The 18537-nt window shown below is 47.6% G+C and overlaps 3 protein-coding genes across 3 annotated transcripts; 1 reads left to right on the top strand and 2 right to left on the bottom strand.

Annotated features, from left to right (window-relative positions):
* Positions 1-255: 255 nt before the first annotated feature.
* LOC136524238 (uncharacterized) lies at positions 256-6223 on the bottom strand. Its single transcript, XM_066517683.1, has 7 exons — positions 6173-6223; positions 4966-5375; positions 4627-4744; positions 4443-4492; positions 3871-3979; positions 754-3013; positions 256-671 (listed from the first exon to the last, which is right to left on the bottom strand). Exons 1-5 carry the CDS (start codon positions 6221-6223, stop codon positions 3916-3918), a joined length of 693 nt encoding a protein of 230 aa, XP_066373780.1. The 3' UTR covers positions 256-671; positions 754-3013; positions 3871-3915.
* A 331-nt stretch (positions 6224-6554) lies between these two features.
* Positions 6555-9897, bottom strand: LOC136522790 (receptor kinase-like protein Xa21). Its single transcript, XM_066516591.1, has 2 exons — positions 7131-9897; positions 6555-7033 (listed from the first exon to the last, which is right to left on the bottom strand). The coding sequence occupies exons 1-2, from the start codon at positions 9751-9753 to the stop codon at positions 6672-6674; spliced, it is 2985 nt and encodes a 994-aa protein (XP_066372688.1). The 5' UTR covers positions 9754-9897; the 3' UTR covers positions 6555-6671.
* A 1151-nt stretch (positions 9898-11048) lies between these two features.
* On the top strand, positions 11049-12224 carry LOC136524239 (uncharacterized). The gene is made up of 2 exons (XM_066517684.1): positions 11049-11765; positions 11838-12224. Exons 1-2 carry the CDS (start codon positions 11049-11051, stop codon positions 12222-12224), a joined length of 1104 nt encoding a protein of 367 aa, XP_066373781.1.
* The last annotated feature ends 6313 nt before the right edge of the window (positions 12225-18537 follow it).

An 18537-nucleotide genomic window follows, 5' to 3' on the forward strand; every position in this document is an offset into this window, starting at 1 on the left:
GACTGTTGCACACGCTACACTAATTATCTAGGATTATACTATACTTGATTAGTAGTACCCTGAACTTACTCAGATGAGCTCTGAACTACCTGGGCATCATCATAACAACTAGTGATGCTTCTTAATGGCTAGTACCGGTTTGATTAGTCCCCTGAATCGACAGATGTTGAATATTGTAATAAGTCGATTCAATATAATCAATTGGATATCCATGAAACTCCTCATTCATAGTATTGTGGAATGTGTTCAAAAAAGATGTATTATAATTCAACATAGCATCATTAACAGATTTATTGACAGCATCTACAAAGAAACGTCTATTATCAGCTTCATCTGTATCTGACTGCCCATATATCAGAAGTCTTGGTAGTGGATATTTCTGAACAACTTTATTGTCACATGTCTTGATATAGGACAACAAATACTTGTTTTAAAACTCTTCTATAGCTTTACTAGTGACACATTTATCCTTATCAGGTAACTCTTCATAAGGCACCATAAGAATGTTCCTGTTATTGTGAGCCGCCATGACGATTGTGGGATCCCACCGGACGTGTCAGAACACATGTCGGCGCAAAAACGTGTGTTGATACGCCTAACATGCTGCAAGCCAGAACGATCTGGGCGAAGTCAACCTAGAGATCTTGGCTTCAACACAGGACCAGTCGATCCTGAAAATACCAAAGGCGTGTCAGTCAATTTGACCTACAATTGACAAAAGAAAGTTTATCAGTAATTTAGGGTGGAACATACCAATTTTGCCCAGACAGTTCCAAGTATGCTGTTTTGGGAGCAACCAAATAGGAAAATCGACTAAATAGCCGATACGATGAGAAATCAACTGTTAAGAACTGTGATGCTCGTGGGTCATGATTGATTTATGATAGCAATGATGATGCACCCAGATATAAGTAATATAAAGAAAGCATCATCAGCTAGATAGATATAACCAGTATAAAGCATTAAGCCGATAAGTTTAACGAGAAAAGATATATGTGAACAAATCGACTGTCTAGTACAAATGAATCTACAAACACTCTGAACCTAATCTGTTACCATCAACAGTGAGGTTCGACCGGATCGATACAACTATTATAATAATAACAAACTAAAGTCAAAGAATCTATAAAACCATCTATATATTGACAGACTCATGGAAAACATGCTGTATGTGTGAAAACACAGGTGAATCGGCTAAAATAGCCGATGCAAACATAGCAAACAAACAGAATACATATCTCAATCATGAACAAAACCACTAATCGATAATCTGTAACCCAAAGTATTCCCAGTGAGGTTCGACCGGATCGATGCAGCTTTGATAGTGTCATTAGATTAGATCTCATTAACTAGTGAGTTTATTGAAGATCGAAACATGTCTTTGAATGCATACTATGCTTGATTGGAATAGAGATAAAACAGCCGATCTAGCGAAATTAAATCGCCAATTATGAGATTTGAAGCATGACCAGATCAAAGGACGACCAATTAACATGATATGATGCCAATCTATCTCTATCTCAATCGGGTGATTTTGTTATGATTAATAAAACATTAATTATAGCAAAATCGATAACTGGTAAATCAACAAAAAAACAGTAAGAAAAATCTTATTAATCTTAGCAGATTCAATAACTGGTGATATTGTATTAAACAAGTTATTTAACACAAAATCGATAACTTTTACGAATAATGATACAGATCGATAACTAATTTATATTATGCTCGTAAAAGATCAATCGGCTGATGCAGCTTTACGAGTATGATACAAGTCGTGACGATACTCACAGACAAGCCGAAGGTCGATCAGTTGATGCAGCACTACTTGTTGAAGAACTCGCCGAGATCTATAGTACTCCTACTCCTAAGGGTTGGTATGAAGCCAAAAAACTAATTGTATTGATTGATTAGTTGTCTTTTACAATAACCATAGTCCAATATTTATACCCGGAACCTAAGCATGAATCCTACTCAAATACAACTCATTACAATTCTTAAAATAAAAGAAAATATTCCTAACTTAAGATAACTTGAACCCTAATCTTTTCCTTTTTATAGAGTCCAACATATTCTCCCCGACGCCATCCGTATGTAGTCCATTGACGTTGTCTACTGACGTTGTCTACTGACGTCATCTATAAAATAGCCGATTCCGACACTGCATCACAAGCAGCCGATATCGATTCACATCTGATCGATTCCTTGATAATACAATTTTAGAATAATACATTTTTAGAATCTGTGTTCCCGCGTTCTTCTTTCGTAATTTTGGTGTAAACAGGTTTCTATTTGAACAGCCACTGTATCTATACTGTAAAAAGCACATTGGAGGAACAAGGAAAAATGGATCAATGTAACCTAACAGTGTGGCTAGGCAAGGCAGGCCCAAAATTACCTATGCTATCAATTGCGACAGTGCCAAAAACAATTGGTGGAAAAAATAAATAAAATCTGCTTAAACAAGAGCAGCAGACTAATGGTACCTCTAAGATAATTTACTCACCCAAATTAGTTCTATGACTCTAAATAAGGGCGTTAGAGTTTTTAACCTAGAGAAGCTAAACTTGCCGTTGGATGAGAGGGGCTAGAGATTTGGGCAACAGCTAAACTTCGCACTGGACATGGGAACTCGCTAAGCCACTGACACATCAAACTGTTTGTATGAGGTGCTAAAAAGTAAGAAATATATGGACGGGACAATGTAAAGGGAGTAACTATGAGATATAAAAAGGAGAATGGTGGTAGTATTTTTTTTGGGTTGCATAATCCATCCTAATTAATCATCAACATTTGTGAATAAACCATAGTACTCAAATCATACGTAATTAACAATAGCACAAAGATACATAGGAAGATAAGGAATATAACATACTGAGATATGCACCAAAGTATTGTTTTGTGCAAAAGTAAAAGTCGATCTAATTGATGATCAATGTCCTTACCTTGTTGATCTTGAAGCATCCAAAGAGTTGTATACAACGTTGGTCTTCCCTTTAGTACCTAATACAAGACACTGCAAGAGATAATACTGCAATAAAATAAGGGACGAAGCTACAGCAATCCGGAAACATGTAATGTAGAGTTATAATTAAGTATTTTCAGCCCAACCGAATTCTAAGTATAGAGTACATGTAAATAAAACAGCAACGTTCAGGTTAGGTACTATTGACTATACCATCATATATGCAAATTCGATTAAAACATCTTGGTGGCTATGTACATCTCAAGGGAACTTCACAGGTCATCACTCACAACTGACGAGAACCAAACCACCAAAAGTATGCCATTTCTTTAACAGACTAAACTCGCCTAGATTAAAAGGACAATAATCCAACCTGACCAATCTAACCTTTAAACAACAGGAAGGGTGGTAAGATTAACAAATGGCAGAGGTCTGCCCAGTCTTGCACTCTGTTTTAGTGGTTATAGAAAGAACTTTTCTCGATCCACATATGTCTTGTGTGATGAGATTAAACAGATAAATGTCAAAAATAGGTACGAAAGAAATGGATCTCGGGGTAAAAAAATAGCCGGGACATGGATAGTAACGTCTCCATCACAAATGGAACCTCTCTATTATTTTGCAGATAGAAAATACGGATTTCTGGCCACCACGATTATCAAAGGCAGGCACAGACAGATAAAGCATCCAGCGCAGGCAAGGTAGCCAAGAACAGCACTATCCGCCAACCAAATTTTACAAGCAAACCGCACCACGAAATGCACGTGTAGTGGGTACCAATGATCCTTGGTGCGGCACAGAATCAAGCACAAATCCACCAATCAATGCATGAGGTAGAGAAAAAATCATCCGAAATAATTCAGTTCATGTGAAAATAAACATAAACGGGGGAGACGAAGCGATTATACCTCTCCTGAATGAAGAACAGAAATCCAAGGAAAGATCCTCCCTTCCTAATCTATGCCGGCTTCGCGTCCGCTGTCCTTTTCCTGTCGTTTAAGATCTCTGGTGTTCGGTCTGTGTAGCACACAAGATATCTCAGTTTATATATCTATGAAAATTATATGAGGCCGATCATGTTGTATTTGGTCCGAAAATAATTTTTTTTGATATAATATTGGAAGGACTGTTTTTTGTGGGAAAAATTGTTCAATGGCCTATCAACATAGCTCATAGTTCACAAGAAATGCTGGCAGGTATGAGCTGCGCTATGTGGCCTCATATGTCAAATAGATAGCAGAACCTAAAGATTCACAGTACAAAAGGTTGATTTTAAAATTGTCTCGTGTGAAGTATCTAGCATACTGCACACACTAATTAATCACAGAATGTTTGTAAGCCAAGCAATGACATTCATCAATGCACGTAACTGGCTGGGTCGAACTGCACTCGCATCATCAGCCATGGCACAAGAGGAAGGAAAATGTAATCAGAGAAGAATTAGAAGCAAAGAAAAAAAAGTAGGTACCAAAGAACCTACGCAGAAGGATCATCCAGTTTGTCCAAACTACGTTGCCTCTTCTGTGAGGTCTGCAAAAGAGATTATTCTTAATGAATGACTAACGTGAAATTTTAATCTGCAGCTGCATTTGAGATAATGGTTCATATAACAAGCAATAAGATAGCATGCAAAATTGAAGCGTACTGTGTGTGTTAATTGGTACCAATAAAATTGCAAGCCCACCTCCATCTCCAAAGTGAATAGCAGAACGGGCCAGCTGCAGAAGTCCACCTGCACCTGAGGAGGAGCACAACGTGTTTAGCACGAGACGCAAGGCATTGCTGCAAAAAAAGAAAAGGAAACAATAGGCATTGGTAAATCGAAGCACGGATCTGCAGCTGAGTAAGCAAGACTAAGATGGCATTAGTAAATCGAATCACGGATCTGCAGCTGACGAAGCACGACTGAATGAAAACATCAGGCATTTTATTAGTAAATAAAAATCTAATCCAGGATCTGCAGGTAAGGAAGATGAAATGACGGGAAACGGAGAAAACCTAACCCAGGGTGGGCGGCCAGCATCGATATTCCAACATCGAAGGCGACAATGTCCGAAGGAACGCCGAGAACGGCTGATGTGGTCGCCGACGGAGGGCACTGGCCCCGCGCCCGCTCTCGTCGCCAGGGAATCCGCGGCGGAGGCCTGCTCGTGCTGGGGCCGTGGTGGTCGCCGACGGGACGTCCACGGCCGAGCCCGCCACCGGGACGGCCGCTCGCGTCAAGGCCACCCGTGGTCGGAAAGCCGTGCCGGGGACCCCTGCACCCGAGAAGCCGCGATGAGGGCCGCCCGCGCTGCTGCCCCGCTGCGCCGGTGGCTCCTCCGCCGATGCGCCATGCGAGAGGAGCAAGAGAGATCTGAAGAGGAGGAACTGGCGTGGGGGAGGCGGAGGCATCGCTGGGGCGGGAGTAGGTCTGGCCGTTCGGGTTACCAGTTTCGGGTTGGGTAATTCGGATAATTTAAAATTTAGGTAATAAAAATTGTTATTTGATATTAGTTTTGAAAAAACACTGCTTATAATTTCGGATACCTGATAATTCGGGTTTGAGTTCGGGTATTTTCGATATACCCGAATTTATAAAAAAACAAGGAACTACACAAATATTCAGTAGCAATTTATATATCATTTCAGCAGTAATTTATATAGAATTTTAATAGCATTTTGTAGAGAATAATGTATTACAGTCACTTGTTCAAACAAAGATAATTATATTCTAATAAAGTGATAAGTTCAAGTGTTTAACTAAAAACACATGTTAAACACAAAGACAGAGACAAATATTTGGATAGTTCGGATTGTTTGGGTACCAGGAATATTACCCGAATTATCAAACTAATTTCGGGTAATCAAAATTGCTATCCAAATTTAGGATCGGGTACCTCGGGTTCGAGTAATTCAGGTTCAGGTTCGGATAATTCGGATACGGGTAATGTGTATTGGATATTTTGCCCAGGCTTAGGCGGGAGAGGCGGCGGAGGAGCGAGCGAGGGAAAGGGAAAAAGTTTTTTTTTTTTTTTTTTTTTTTTTTGCAAGAATACGAGTCAGAAACACATATAGCCATGATATAGACTCGATTTCCAAGACGCATTAGACCCTTCCGTCGCAAAGTATGGTCATATTTGCCTTAAAAAAAGAAAAAAAAAAGGACAACGATTCCTTTCGCATTGCGATCGCGATTCAGCAGCGACTACATGCCGCCCGCCCGCTTACAGGCACGCCGCGCGGAAGATGATCAAGGACCTCCTCCCGCCGTCGGCACATCGGCAGCGAACCCTTGTGCGTTTCTTGACTTCTTCTCTCTCCGGTTCTAGATCTAGTGTTCTTCTTGCTTGATTTCTTTCCTCCCTCTCCTCATCTAGTTGTCTTCTTGATTTTTCCCGCCGGTGGATGTACTGGTCTCTGGGATGATGGAGAGGGTACCGTCTGCCAGGAGGTGAGATGTTCCAACCTCGGTGAGTGATGGTCCGGCGGCGACACCAGCATTGCCACCGCAATCATGATCCTCGGGGATACCTGCACGTGTTGTTGCAACTTTGCAAGGAAGTTCGAGCTTGCAAGGGCCAACGATGGAAGCTTTCATTCTACGAGTGTCAAAATAAGTAATTTTCTCTCTACAAAATACAATACAGAACGGAAATTTCCTTATCTTAGATGTAGAAAAGCATCACTACCCATTAGCGATCCATAGCTAAATCTAGGTACTATATGTTCAATTATTCGATTGATTATGTATGCTTGAGAACCTATTCTTGATTGTAAGGATCTCGGTAGAAACTTTGTCCATCCCTGGTCGGTCTTTAGGGGATGTCATGGAGCAGGACAATCCTATTTTAATCAAGGGAATTATGCAGTCATGTAGCACTTCCGTTTTGTTGATGTTGTCTTGTGTCATAACTGGATCAACAACCTCGTTTATATTATTTTGAAATGCTCTATCAACAAACTCATGGAGGGTTGTACCATTACTGAATTTTTCATCAGTGGGACGACAACCTGTCATCATTTCCAACAAGAGCACTCCGAAACTATAAACATCACCCTTGGTTGATATGCCCTCACTCATGCCATACTCTGCATATACATTTACAGTTGTCATTAAAATCTGCACTTTTGTACTATTCTGTAAAGAACAATCAGAAGCGAGAACTTAAGTTTTGGCTTAAATCACCTGGTGGAATATACCCGATGGATCCTTTTAGGCCAGCAAAACTTGTTGGATTGTCTTCATGTGCACTTGGTCTATTACATTGAAACCTTGCTAGGCCAAAGTCGCTGACATATGCTACCATGTCAAGGTCCAAAAGAATATTGCTTGGCTTCAGGTCGCAGTGTATTATTGGCAATGCACATTGGTTATGAAGATAGTCCATAGCATATGCTACATCCAATGATATACTGATTCGACTTAAACTCAGAATCTCTCTTTGATTATTTTGATGGGTTTTCTGGTTCAGCCACATATCTAGGTTCCCATTCAGCATATATGGGAAAACTATGGCCTTGAAGTCGGCCCCAGTAGGATTCACTGAAGAGCATACAGCAATTACTTTTGCAATATTTCGATGTCGGACATTTCTGAGGGCTTCGCATTCTGCAAGGAAGCTCCTATGTGCTCCATATATATTGAGATTAAAAGTCTTGATGGCCACTTGATCTTTGTGAAGCTTCATGTTACCCTTATAAACCTTTCCAAATGAACCTGAGCCAATTAAGTTAGTAGGAGAGAACATATTTGTTGCCTTCAAGATTTCTTCGTATGTAATGTTCTTCATGTTCTTATTGGATTGTTGCAGATGCAGTTTTGCCTGCATTCTCTTCCTCCAGAAAAATGCCGCAAGACAAAGCAATATGATTATAACAATTGGTGTTACTATCTTTGCAATTAGAACCAAGTTGTAGTGCCTGCTTGTTCTGTGACCCCTCGCTGAACAAAGAGTGACACCTCTCGTTGGAACACTAGTGCACAAGTGATCATTTCCTTCCATTGACACTGCACTAGTATGGCCAAAAACGCCGCCTTTTGGAACTACTCCATCAAAATTGTTGAAGGATAAATTGAGAAAATGCAGATAATTCAGGGACGTGAGGAACTCTGGGATTTTCCCAGACAAATTGTTCCTGGAAACATCCAACTCTTTGATTCCGACCAGTTGTGCAAAAGATTGTGGAATGCTTCCTGTAAAGAAATTGTTTTGCATCTTAAGATACTCCAGAAGCACACACTGGCCAAGAGTGGATGGGATGTTGCCGGACAACATGTTGTTTGAGATGCTAAGTTTATTCAAATTAATGAGATTGCCAATTTCCTCTGGTATATCCCCAGCCAAGTAGTTGTATGACAAGTCAAATTCTAGAGAAAGAGAAGATATTTTGAGGATTGATCTTGGTATACCACCATCAAGTGTGTTATGAGCAAGATTGAGTATTTGGAGCTGAGTACAACGTCCTATACTTGCAGGTATCCTGCCACTCAAGTTGTTGGCATCCAATTTCAAATCAGTCAGCTGAACAAGGTTGCCAATTGCATCAGGGATGGTGCCTGAGAGTCTGTTTTGTGCAGCGGCTAGAACTACTAATTTTTTCAGATTCCCAATTGTTGCTGGTATACTACCAGTGAAACGATTGTAATCAATGTACAATGTGTTCAGGTTCTTGAGATTTCCAAGCTCTGGTGGTATGGGCCCACTAATTTTATTGTCCCTTAGCCACAATATTTCGAGGCTACTAGAAAGATTGCTGATAGAACTTGGCATTTCCCCTTGGAAATTGTTCCCAGCCAGATAGAGTCTAGTCAGTCTGGAACAATTTGACAGTGAAGAGATAAAGCCCCAGTCTCCTAGGTCTAGCATGTTATATGACAGTTGAAGTTCTTCCAAGTTTGGCAGTGATCCGAAGAATGGCACAGGCCCAGTTAGGCTGTTTTGTCCAAGGTAAAGCCACTGCATTTGGTAAGCATTGAGAAGAGAAGCTGGAATTAGACTATCAAACTTGTTCGATGAGAGGATCAGTATCTGAATTTTTGGAAGTGTGTAGCCGATGTGCGGCGGCAATCTTCCACTGAACGAATTGTTTCCCATAGCAAGAGCTCTTAAGGAGGACATGTTGAATAGAGAGGGTGGTACTGGCCCAGACAAGTTGTTTAAATTCAGGTTCAGTAAACTTAGTGTTGGCAAATAGCCTATGCTCTCTGGGATGCTCCCAACTAAAGTGTTCCATGTAAGACGAAGGTCAAGCAGGGAAGAAAGATTCCCTAATGAGGCTGGTATCTTTCCTGAGAGAGAGTTCCCTCCCAAATGAAGATGTTTTACTGGTGGAGAGATGGCAGTAACAGGTGGTATAGGACCAACAAATTTGTTTTCTTGGAGGCAAATGGCAATAAGCGATGAACTGTTGAAGAGAGCCTCTGGTAGTTCTCCACCAAGACTGTTTCTCATGAGCCTAAGCACTTGGAGAGAGGAGCTGCTGGCCAAGGACTCCGGAATCCCTCCGGTAAGAGCATTTGTCCCAAGGTCAACGTATGTGAGAGAAAGGCTGCTCCCCAAAGAGGGCGGTATGGCACCACTAAGCTTGTTGCTAGCGAGATTTAGTATTCGCAGCTCTGGAAGAGTCCCAAAAGGAGAGGGGATGCTTCCTTCTAGATTGTTGTTGCTAAGGTTGATCTCCTCAAGATGGATACACTGGCTTAGGGAAGGTGGTATCTCACCATGAAGAGAATTGTTCCACAATCCAAGGATTTGAAGTTGGGAACATGAAGAGAGCTCAGAAGGGATGTTACCTTCTAGAGAGTTCATGCTTAGGTTCAGACTGCGGAGTTGGCTGAGTCGTCCAAGCTCTGACGGTATGCTCCCATGGAAGCTATTCTTTGAGAGCTGCAGCCTTGTAAGAGAAGTGAGATTGGCAATACAAGGTGATATGATACCTGTGATGCCTTCTGATGTGAGATCCAACGCAGTAACACAACGAGGTGGATGTTCGCTGCAACTGACCCCGTGCCAACTGCAGAACTCCAAGGATGTAGTGCTGCAGTTGAGGCCCAGAGAGACGGTGGTGGGAAAACCCATACCGTTCAATGCCTCGATCGTGCCCACGCTGGTATGCCCCCTTATTTTGTTCGTGCTTTTTCTCTGCCCCCTTTTTTTATTTCGGTTCATTCGTTCCATAGGGGCTTGGGAGGTACAAGTCCCGGCCGCACCTTCCCAAGGGATCGGCGGGCCAGGCCCGGTAGGCCGCCCAGAAGGAGGCGGCAGACGCCCGGAAGAAGAAGAGAACCAAGGAGGTTCAGCGGAAAGAAGAGAAGAAGAAGGAGGTCGCCCGGCGCGTGAAGGCCGGGGAACGTATGAGCGACGTCGAGTCAGAACTCGTGTCGGATGATCCTGTGGATTTGGACGACATGGTCTTCTCCGACGAGGAGGAGAGTCGGGAGGTCGTTGCAACCTCGGCGGTGCGTCGGGACCCTGCGGCGACGTCCGCTGGTGAGGAGCAGGAGGCCGCGCGGCGTGCGGAGGTTCCTGCGTCGAGGAAGCGTGCGGCGAGCGCGGACGCCGTTGGCGAGCGAGCGGTGAAGCGGATGCGGTCACCGCGCCCCTCGGCGGTGTCGCCGGTCCTGTTGTCACCTGTGGCGGACGTGGCTGGGGGAGCCGGGCGGTCCGAGGAGCAGGACGGCACTTGTGCGGCGACGGGGCCGGTGCAACGCCGGACTTGCGGCCGGAGGAGGCCCCACCTTCCGTGGATGCGGTCGAGCAGTTCGGGCAGTCTGAGGGGCAGACTGACGCCTAGTCGACACGCGACTTGCAGTCGGGGGACGCCCCGCTCGCTGCTCCGGTCAGGGCGCCTCGAGCCGGAGGTCGTAGCGACCCGCAGGCCGGGCAGGAGCCGGTTGGGATGACTCTGACCCCGTCTGAAGTGAGAGGGCATGGGTCGCAGTCCGGGAGCGGTCCTGTCCTGTGGGCCCATCGTCATCGGATCCTGCCTTCAGAGTAGTGCCGCTCGCCACCCGTTATGTTTCCTTTTGTTGCTTCTTCGACTTTTGGTGGTTGAGTCTTTTTTGGAGTGTGGCTTACCCGCGATTTTTGTCAGCGGACGGGGGATGCCGGGGTTGAGCATCGCCTCGACCCCCATGCGGGAGGTTTGGAGGCCCACTCTACAGCGTGTTGCGGCGAGCGAAGGGGACAGCAGGGTGGCGGCGGCGAAGCCTTCCCTCCCGGGGATGGTGTCCCCCAAGGCGGCTACTGATAACGTGATAGCGGCGGTGACGTTGTTGGCGGCGATCCCGGTGCCGATGGTGGAGGCTACGTCGGAGGTAACCCTCACAGCCCCTCCTTCGCTGGTCGTGGTGGAGGAGACGAGGGGGGGCGAGCTCCCTACCTCACCGGGTGGAGGGCTGCATGACCTATCCTTGCCGTCGGAGCCGAAGGCGCTGGAGGGAAGCGTGGCCAGGACGGAGTTGGGACACCCGGCGGCGTCCCATGCGAGCGAGGTGGTGGAGATCCCGTCTGACGACGAGGCGGATACCGTGGCGGAACCGCCGGTGTCGCCGTGGGAGCTGGCGGTGGTCCGGTCAGAGGCTGTGCCCTTCGGTGGTTCATCGGAGGGTGACCTAGAGTGGTGCTGCCCTGAGGACCCATCGAAGGCATGGTTCGTCCTCTGGGATTCCTGGGAGCGTCAGCTCTGGGACATTTTTGGGGGGCAAGGGCATGTCGCGGTGTCCGAACTCACCAAGGTGTCCGTAAAGCTTGAGAACGCCTGGAAGCAGGCTCAGTTTGCTCGGCAGCTGGTTGAGGTTGACCTGCAGCTTGCCACGGAGGTGAGTTTCTGGTACTTCTCCTTGCCCTTTGAATCTTTCGTCGGTTGTTTTTAGCATGCCTATTTTTCACAGGAAATACGGAAGGTGTCGTCCCGCAAGTCTTACTTCCTCCGAGCGAAACACGCCCGGATGGCCGAGCTTGAGCGCCAGGTGGAGTCCGCTTGCCGCGAGTCCCAGGTCCGTGCGGCCGAGGCGGCCGAGGCGGCCACGGCGCGGGCGGAGGGGCAGCGTGCGGCAGAGCGGGTGACTGCCGCCGAGCAAGGGCTCAAGGCGGAAAAGGTCCATCATGAGGAGACTGAGGCAGGGCTGTGGACGTCCCTAGCGAACACCGAGGCAGCGCTTCAAGAGGCCTTGGCAGCCCTTGAGCCGGAGCGGGCCGCCCTGGAGTCGGCACAGAAGGCCCTGGAGGCGGAGCAGAGGGCCCGGTCGGAAGCGGATCGGGAGGTGCTCGCGCTCTAGGACCAGGTGATGGGGATGGAGAACGCGAGTGCCCGGCTGCGCGAGCAGGTGCCTCGGCAGGCAAAGGATCTCTCGACCCTTGAGGCCTCTCGCATCGGTGCGTACCTTTTTGTTTTCTCGTGGTGTTGATTTTTTTACCCCAGCCTATTTCTGAGCTTGTCGCCCTTCTTGCAGAGCTGGGTGAAAAGGTGAAGGCGCTGTCGCGAGACCTAGAGATGACCAAGGCGAACTTCAGCCGGAATGTCGTGGAGCTGGCCAAGTCCCGTGAAGAGCGACGTGCTCTCGAAGTGGAGCTCGGCCAGATCCGCAACGCTGCCTAGCTCGTAGTCTCGGAAGTCTTCGGGTCGGCGCCAAGTACCAGCGTGCCCGTGGTTCAGCTGGCGGAGGTCCCGGACGCGGTCAAGGACCTTGTCAGGAGCGGGCTGTTTTATGGAGCGTCGGGGGTGCTGACCTCGGTGGCAACGTACCACCCGAATCTGGACTCCGCCACTATCTGCAGCGGGTATGCTGAAGGCCTGAGTATGGAGGACATCTAATCAATCTGGGAGAGCTTGCTGCCGTACGCGTGGTCGGTGTCAAAGCAAGTCTCCGCCGAGTGGGTGATGGATGTTCGCCGTCAAGACATGGCCCGAAGCATGCATGGAGAGGACGCTTCCGAGCCTACGGATAGCCCAGAGCCTGGTTTGGGGGGGATGTCGCCTCGACCTCGACCGAGCTGCACGTCGTGCCACTGGGGAGTGAGCAGTCTATGCCTTCGTCGGTTGCGCCGCCAGCAGATGCCGCCGGGTCGGTTTAATAGCTTGCAGAATATAAGTAGTTTAGTAAACGTAAAGAGTTTAAGTTCATGGGGGAGCCCCCGTGTAAAACGTTCGTGTGTGTTTTAATGACTACAATCGATTTTTGTTTTTGTGATGGAGTTGCTCCGTTCGGGGAAGCTTGTTCCCTTTTGTTCCTTAGTTTTCCCTTAGCATAATTTTGTTTTAAATTTCTTTCTTTCTCATACCTGCCCGTTTGTTCCGTAGGCTGCAACTTTGCGAGCCCGAGGCGTGGCCTACAAGGCTCAGCCAGTTGTAACCGTAGGAAAAGGCGGGGTGTGATCAGTCGGAATGTTCTAAAGCAAAGTTACGTAAGGTAAACCAAAGGAACGAACTGCCATTTTGTTTTGGGTAGGAAGGAGTTTCTCCATATGAAAGTAAAAGAGTACTTAAAGTAAAAACAAAAACAGAGGGTAGTAAAGCCCCTAGTGGAGCCCTCGAGCGCCTCGAGCCCAAAAGTGTTCGGGTCGGGATGCTTTTATAGGAGCGTTCGCTAAGTAAAGGTAAGACTGAAACTTAGGAAAAGAAGAAACGACATAGCTGTTCCAAGGTGCTCGGAGAGAGCGTCGTCGTTGTTGTCCTTCAGTCGGTAGGCGTCCGGTCGGATCACTTCATCCTTCAGTCGTCTGGATCCTTGCCCGCCGTGCCCCCTTCTTCGGTTGCTGCTTCCTCGCCTTTTTCTTCCCGTGGCATGCCAGCCTACCTCAGCAGGCGCTTGAGGAGCTGGCAGTCCTTGTAGAGATGGTTGACGGGATAGTTGTGGTTGGTGCACGGGCTCTCCATGAGCTCGTGAAAGTGGGCCGGAGGGTCTTGCTGGGGCTGAGTGCCCACGTAATCTACCGCGGCTGCCAACGCGGAGTTGGCCGGTCGGCGGCGATCCTTTCTGTTCTTTTTTCCCTCTACGTGGAGGGGCCCTAGTCTTGATCCTGGCGCTTGGCATTACCTTTGTCGCGGCCTCCGTTGAAGCGCGGTGGGAACGACGCTTGCTAGAATGGTTGGACAAAGGTCCGTGGTCCCAGGCGGTCGGGGCTGGGACTCCGGTCGATGCTGCGCATGTCTTGGTTCGGCCCGAGCCGCGCGGAGATAGGCGGTCGGCACGGGGCGGTCGTCAAGTTGAGGTGAGGTGCCATTGCGGCTTCCTGTGCCGCACTCTGTGGTTGTTGCGGTGATAGGGTGTAGTGCCCCATCTGTTGTGTCCCTGTTCCCCAGACGGGGAGCGAGGTCGCGAGTCGGCGTCGCGATATGGAGCACTCCGCTTGTTGAACGGCGGCGGTTTCCAGCAGGCAGGAGGTCTGGTGGATCGCCCGTTCGCGAGGGTCGTTCGGCTTGGGCAGGTCGTACAAGAGCATTGCCACGGTGGCAACGTTCTGACTGGCCTGAGCAAACTGCGGGGGATTAGTCCCTCGAACCGGGACGTTGCGCTGGGGCTGACGGACGCGACCTCGAGCGCCGTTCGCCGGTCTATGCGCACGGGGCGCAGTATGATGCGCCGAGCGTGCTGGTGCAGTCGGTGGCTCATGCAGCCATCATTGTCGCAGTTCCTCCCCGTGCTCACGTGTGAGCTCAAGGGCCTCTGTATGAGGAGCCGGAGGGGCGTGAGTCCGTGAGAACTCCGCTTCCATCGGTGGGTGTCCTAGAGGGTCCGCCATGGCGCATTCCCAGGACGAACGGTGGCTAGGTGCCATGTCGCCGATGCTGGAGCCGTCGCTCTCGCCATCGTCATCCATGAGGTTGAAGAAACAGGTGGGAGTATAGCTCGCCATTCCCATGAATTCAGATGCGAGAGGAGGCGCGAGCATCCTTCGGAGCCCCCGGGCGTATGCGTCTGCGGAAGCCGTGAGGCCATAGAGGAACTAGCCGTACGGTGGTTGCGTTAGGGACAACGGGGTTCCGCCGGGTAATCGGCGGAAGATAGAGAATAGTGAGTACATAACAATGTGTATATTACTCACAACGGAGTTTGAGCAGAGAGTTTGCTCGGAATGAAGCGCAGATGTCGCGTCGTCGAAGTCGCACGTCCCGAAGTCGATGGAGGACGTCCCTTCGACGGGTGTCGGGTCGCGAGCCTTCTCGCGGAGGTGGAGTACGCCGAGTCGGTCGGCGACGAAGTCCAGGCTTGCGAAGAGAAAGGCCTGGGATGGCTCGAAGACGGGTGGAACCCACACTCCGGTGGGCGAGAGCGCAGGAAACTCCAACGAGCCGAAGCGAATCGTATCGCCTGAGCCAGCCACGGTGGGGGTGGCGAAAAAATGGGCCATCCGATGACAAAAAAGTGTTGAACGTACAGCGTCTTCCCCACGGACGGCGCCAACTGTTGGTGCAGAAAGTGACCAACTAGTAAATATTTGTAGTTTTGCTGTATGTTGTGATCGGAGGTGGCCTAGCACTCAATGACACAGGGTTTATACTGGTTCGGGCAACGTGCCCTACGTCCAGTCGGGGTCGGTCAGTGACTTTATTCCTGAGCCCAGGTGCTCGAAGTCTGTAGTGGGGTTACAAACGAGAAGGAGAAAGGAGGGGTGTTCAAGAGGCCCGGCCGGGTCCGACCGGAAGGGCCGAGGGCGACCAGAACTCCGCTATGAGCTAGAAGTCCAAGCATGTGTTGGAAAGATTGTGAGCTATCGATCTAGTGAGTCTGAACTTGAAGAAGTCGACCTCCTTTTGTTGGAGGGAGCGCATCCCCTTTTATAGATAAAAGGGATGGCTTTACAGGTGAGAGGGAGAGAGTACGAATGTTTCTAAGCCTTGTTGCCCATGCTGATGAAGATTGGATAATGGTAGACGCCCCCAACACTGTTGATGTCGCTGTAGAATGTCAGACGCGCACGGGAGGTCATGCTATCTTCTTCAGGAATGATGGACGTCGGTACCTGCAAATACTAGTTGATGTCTAGTGGCATGTGAGGAGCCATGCTATGTTCACCCGGTACGGAAAATCCTGGTGCCCATACTGCGATCGATGTCCAGAGACACGCGGGGGGGGGGGGGCTTACCGTATGGGAGTTTTTGCGGCCCCTACAATACTATAGGGGGAGATGTCAGCGCCTACAATACTATTTATATCAGAGTGGCTGCAGAGTACTGTTTCGTGCAGGGGATGGTCCCTGGTATAGTGGTTTTGACTTGTGAGCCTTGCCTTGCCTTTCTCCGCACGTCTTCTGGTGCCTACCGAACGGGGTGCCCCCGGTCTGATGGCTCCAGTCGGCTTTGAGTGCGCCGATCGGAGAAGAGCGGTGAGCAGGGTTCCCACGAGCCCCGGTCGCGGGGTCGGAGTAGGAAGCAGCGTTTTGGGTCAGGCCTTCCGATTGGAGAGACCTCTCGGAGGCAGCTGGTGCCCGAGGCGAGTGCTCCGGTCGGAGAGGTGGGCCGAAGAAGTTGACGAGCGGGCGCTTGTTCTTTTGGGTAGACCTTCCGGTCGGCGACCGGACTGCCCTTCCGGCCCGTTGTGTTTTAGACTCTTGGGCCGGCCCATGAACTATATGTTGTTTTCCTAGGCCGAGCCTGGGCGTGGAAGCCGGTCCCCGAGGGCCCCCGGGTTTATGAACCCGACAATTGGTCTAACCATTAAGAACCGGTTGAACCGCCAGTTTGATAGTTTTAGACTGGATGAACTGAACCGCCTACAAATACTTCAAACCAGAGCAATATAATGATATAAAACAAATAATTAGCAACATATATCTGATCACATATTCAAATAAGCTGATAAAGAAAATAATTATATGACCAACTTTCAACTAATCAAGCCTCAAGTCCACAATAGGTACTCCAAAATCAGCATGTTGGTGGTCCTTAACTTAAATAATCCGGTCGCCAAAATATAATATGACGACAATATTTCATAACCCATGATAGGAAGATTGGTTTTAATTTAACAAGTTCCATAAGTCTTGGTACTCTAGAGTTGTTTTACTGGATATGCCTAAAACGCACATGAAAACATAATATATATATGGAACACCTAAGAATTAGTGCAAAAAGGACTTCAATAGTAATTCAAATATTCCTCGTTGCAAAACAATTAATAAATGGTAAAATAGAGCCTACTATTACGAAGAGCTCATCGAGATAATACAAAGTAATATATTATTTGCTTAACTTAGAGCTTATATGAAAAAGTTATGAAAATAAAAAATTTAAAAGACAACACTAACCTTAGCGTAGCCAAAAGTCAACACCAGTAGTGTGGCAGATCAGGCTGCAACATGTAGCACACGTCCAAGGATGAATGCTCCGGTCGAAGCGCGAGGCGGACCCGCTTGCAGTACACTTCCAAGCTCAAATTGCAGCGTGGTGGGGCAGGCGGCAGCAGGGGGGCAGAGCAGACGTGCCACTAGCTCTGATCTGGCCGGTTCAGCTGGTTTTTACCGATCCAATTATATGGACGGTCTTTAAAGCAAACCAAACGGTTGTGGTCTCTGATTTAGTCTTTTACGGATTGGACCGCTAGTCCGGTTTGGTCCTGGTAACTATAACCAAAACTCACACAACTAGGTAAAACTACAACACTAAATAAACATAATTAACCTAAAGAACCAAAATGGCGAGGAGGGGAGGGGAGGGGGTGAATGAGTGCAAACCAAAATTCTTCGCAGAACTTGGTTATATCTCAAATTGAACAAAAAAACACCTAAAACTATATAGAAATAACTCAAGACAATGAGAAACAGAGGTAAGGGAAGAAAGGCTCAACATGACAGAGAATGCACACTGGAAAAAATAGAACACCAGATAGTCCACGAGAAATGCACCGGACAATTGAATCAACGCAATAGTAGAGATGAAACAACTTCACCGGACGTTCCTCATGAAAAAACTTTCAACACCGGACTATCTGGTCGGTAGAAAAGAGACAAGAAGAAAGAGTGTCGGATAGTCTGTACATGCCAAGAAAAGCAAATGCCAGACAATCGCCAGTGGTCTATGAAGCACAAGAAAACTTAGAGAAGCAAGTTCAGCAGAGTGCTCCAAAACTCAAATAATTCAGATTAATCTGAGATTTTGGGCGCCACTTTCGATTTCTAGCGGGGTTGCTCTTGGACCAAAGAATCCAACAAGGTATAGGAGTATAGTAGGAGGTTTGCAATATTGAACTTCAACCCAAACCTGGTATCACTTTTGAAGTTAACAAGGTATGTCTTGTTCTACTATTTTAATCAGGACATGCATTGTGTTGTACTATTTTAATTGCGAGAGAAGCTAGGTAGCTATTTCAACAACCTAAAAACCAAGCATATGCTCCTATCCTTGCCTACATTTGATGGGCAAGGTTAGGCAATCTTACTTGACTACCTTGTGTTGATAATGGAACAACCTTACCTGGCTACCTTGTGTTGATAATGGAACAATCTTACCTGGCTACCTTGTGTTGATAATGGAACAATCTTACCTGGCTACTTTGTGTTGATAATGGAACCAAGCAACACAAGCTAGCCAGGTAAGATTGCCTAACCTTGTCCAGCAAATGTAAGTGTGCGACCTTGTAAACCTAGTGTGTT

Source organism: Miscanthus floridulus, chromosome 18 (assembly GCF_019320115.1).
Source record: "Miscanthus floridulus cultivar M001 chromosome 18, ASM1932011v1, whole genome shotgun sequence".
Lineage (NCBI taxonomy): Eukaryota > Viridiplantae > Streptophyta > Magnoliopsida > Poales > Poaceae > Miscanthus > Miscanthus floridulus.

What these genes read in the sequence shown, in the direction of transcription:
- LOC136524239 (XM_066517684.1), top strand. Translation starts at nt 11,049, where the DNA reads ATGCCGGGGTTGAGCATCGCCTCGACCCCCATGCGGGAGGTTTGGAGG. An exon ending in ACCTGCAGCTTGCCACGGAG is followed by an intron (nt 11,766 to 11,837) that starts GTGAGTTTCTGG and finishes TATTTTTCACAG; the next exon opens with GAAATACGGAAGGTGTCGTC.
- LOC136522790 (XM_066516591.1), bottom strand. Translation starts at nt 9,753, where the DNA reads ATGAACTCTCTAGAAGGTAACATCCCTTCTGAGCTCTCTTCATGTTCC. An exon ending in CATCGGGTATATTCCACCAG is followed by an intron (nt 7,034 to 7,130) that starts GTGATTTAAGCC and finishes ATGTATATGCAG; the next exon opens with AGTATGGCATGAGTGAGGGC.
- LOC136524238 (XM_066517683.1), bottom strand. Translation starts at nt 6,223, where the DNA reads ATGTGCCGACGGCGGGAGGAGGTCCTTGATCATCTTCCGCGCGGCGTG. An exon ending in ATCTTCCGCGCGGCGTGCCT is followed by an intron (nt 5,376 to 6,172) that starts GTAAGCGGGCGG and finishes CCGAACGGCCAG; the next exon opens with ACCTACTCCCGCCCCAGCGA. An exon ending in AAACTGGATGATCCTTCTGC is followed by an intron (nt 3,980 to 4,442) that starts GTAGGTTCTTTG and finishes TGTGCTACACAG; the next exon opens with ACCGAACACCAGAGATCTTA.